The sequence below is a fragment of the Galeopterus variegatus genome, unplaced genomic scaffold (genome assembly GCF_000696425.1).
Source record: "Galeopterus variegatus unplaced genomic scaffold, G_variegatus-3.0.2 Scaffold2060, whole genome shotgun sequence".
NCBI classification, from domain to species: domain Eukaryota; kingdom Metazoa; phylum Chordata; class Mammalia; order Dermoptera; family Cynocephalidae; genus Galeopterus; species Galeopterus variegatus.
The window spans coordinates 67,036-68,195 of NW_007728171.1; the positions used below are offsets into that span (position 1 = coordinate 67,036).

Here is a 1,160-nt window from a genome sequence, read left to right on the forward strand (position 1 = left end):
GTAAAGGGGTAGTCGTGGGGTGTGCCTGCCCAGCTCCCAGCTCCATCATTCATTGATGGTAGCACTCTTTCCCCCAAGCATGGATTTATTAGACTTCAGAATCCAACCTAAACCAGCACTGTATAGCCATGACCAATTGATATGAGTTGACATTTTAAGATTAAGTTTATTCTCCATCCCTGGTCTAAGTCCTTTGAGATCCAGTCTGTTTAGACCCCCGTCCCCATAAGGGGCTGGATCGGCCCCTCACTGGAAATACGGTGAAGCATTGGAAAGGACTTGGGTTCTGGGTTTGAATTGGATTCCTCTTTTAAGTTTAATGACCTTGGGAAGGCCTCAATGTTCTTATCGCTAAAGTGATAATATTACTGTTAGACTTTGTGAAATAATCTAAGTACATTTATCTTAAGCACACAATAGTTGCTTAACAAATGTTTGCGGCCTGAGTGATGATGTTGATGATAATGATGATAGTTTTTGTGGTTGTTATTTTAGAACAAAGAGCGAGTGGAAGAGAAGGGAGCAAAACCAAAGCATGCGCTGAGCACCAGAGGTGTGCAGGCTGAGATCAGGGGGCCCTGGGAAGGTGAGTGGGACTCTGTTTTCTGTATCCCACATTGCACACACAACAGTTTCAGAATAGAAATACCAACAATACCACCCACAGTCTGATTACGGAAAAGCTATTGAAGCTTTTTTTGTTGTTCTTTTTGTCTTTTATGTATCCCACTAGAGACATATAGTGAATTGCTGCTTTGAAATCACTTGGAATAATCCCTTTTTGTGTAGGCTATGCCACCAACTTGATACTCAGATTTATTTATTTTATTTTGCTTTAAATGTTTATGGATTACCTTTTTAATGATTAATTTTCTTTTATAATTTTGCATAATATTTACATGGTTCCAAAGTCAAATCGATGAAACTAGGTATATTAAGAGAAGTCTAGCTTCTGTTCTTGTTTCCTGCACCCTGTTTCTTCCCCCCATATGTAACGATTTAAACAGTTTTTGTCATCTTCCCTCTGAGGGAAGTCTATTGAGATCACATTATAAATGGTTATGTGTACATGTGTGCCTGTGTGTGCGCGCGCGCACGCGCACACACACACACACACACACACACACACACACACACGCCCTCCCTGCTTGGATAAACAG

General features: G+C 40.9%; 1 protein-coding gene across 1 annotated transcript in view; it reads left to right on the top strand.

Moving 5' to 3' along the window:
* MYLK3 (myosin light chain kinase 3) overlaps positions 1–1,160 on the top strand; it is a 38,627-nt gene that overhangs the window by 7,132 nt on the left and 30,335 nt on the right. Inside the window, exon 2 of the mRNA XM_008580292.1 lies at positions 496–586. Within this exon, the coding sequence (XP_008578514.1) occupies positions 496–586 (91 nt within the window). The remainder of the gene's footprint in view (positions 1–495; positions 587–1,160) is intronic.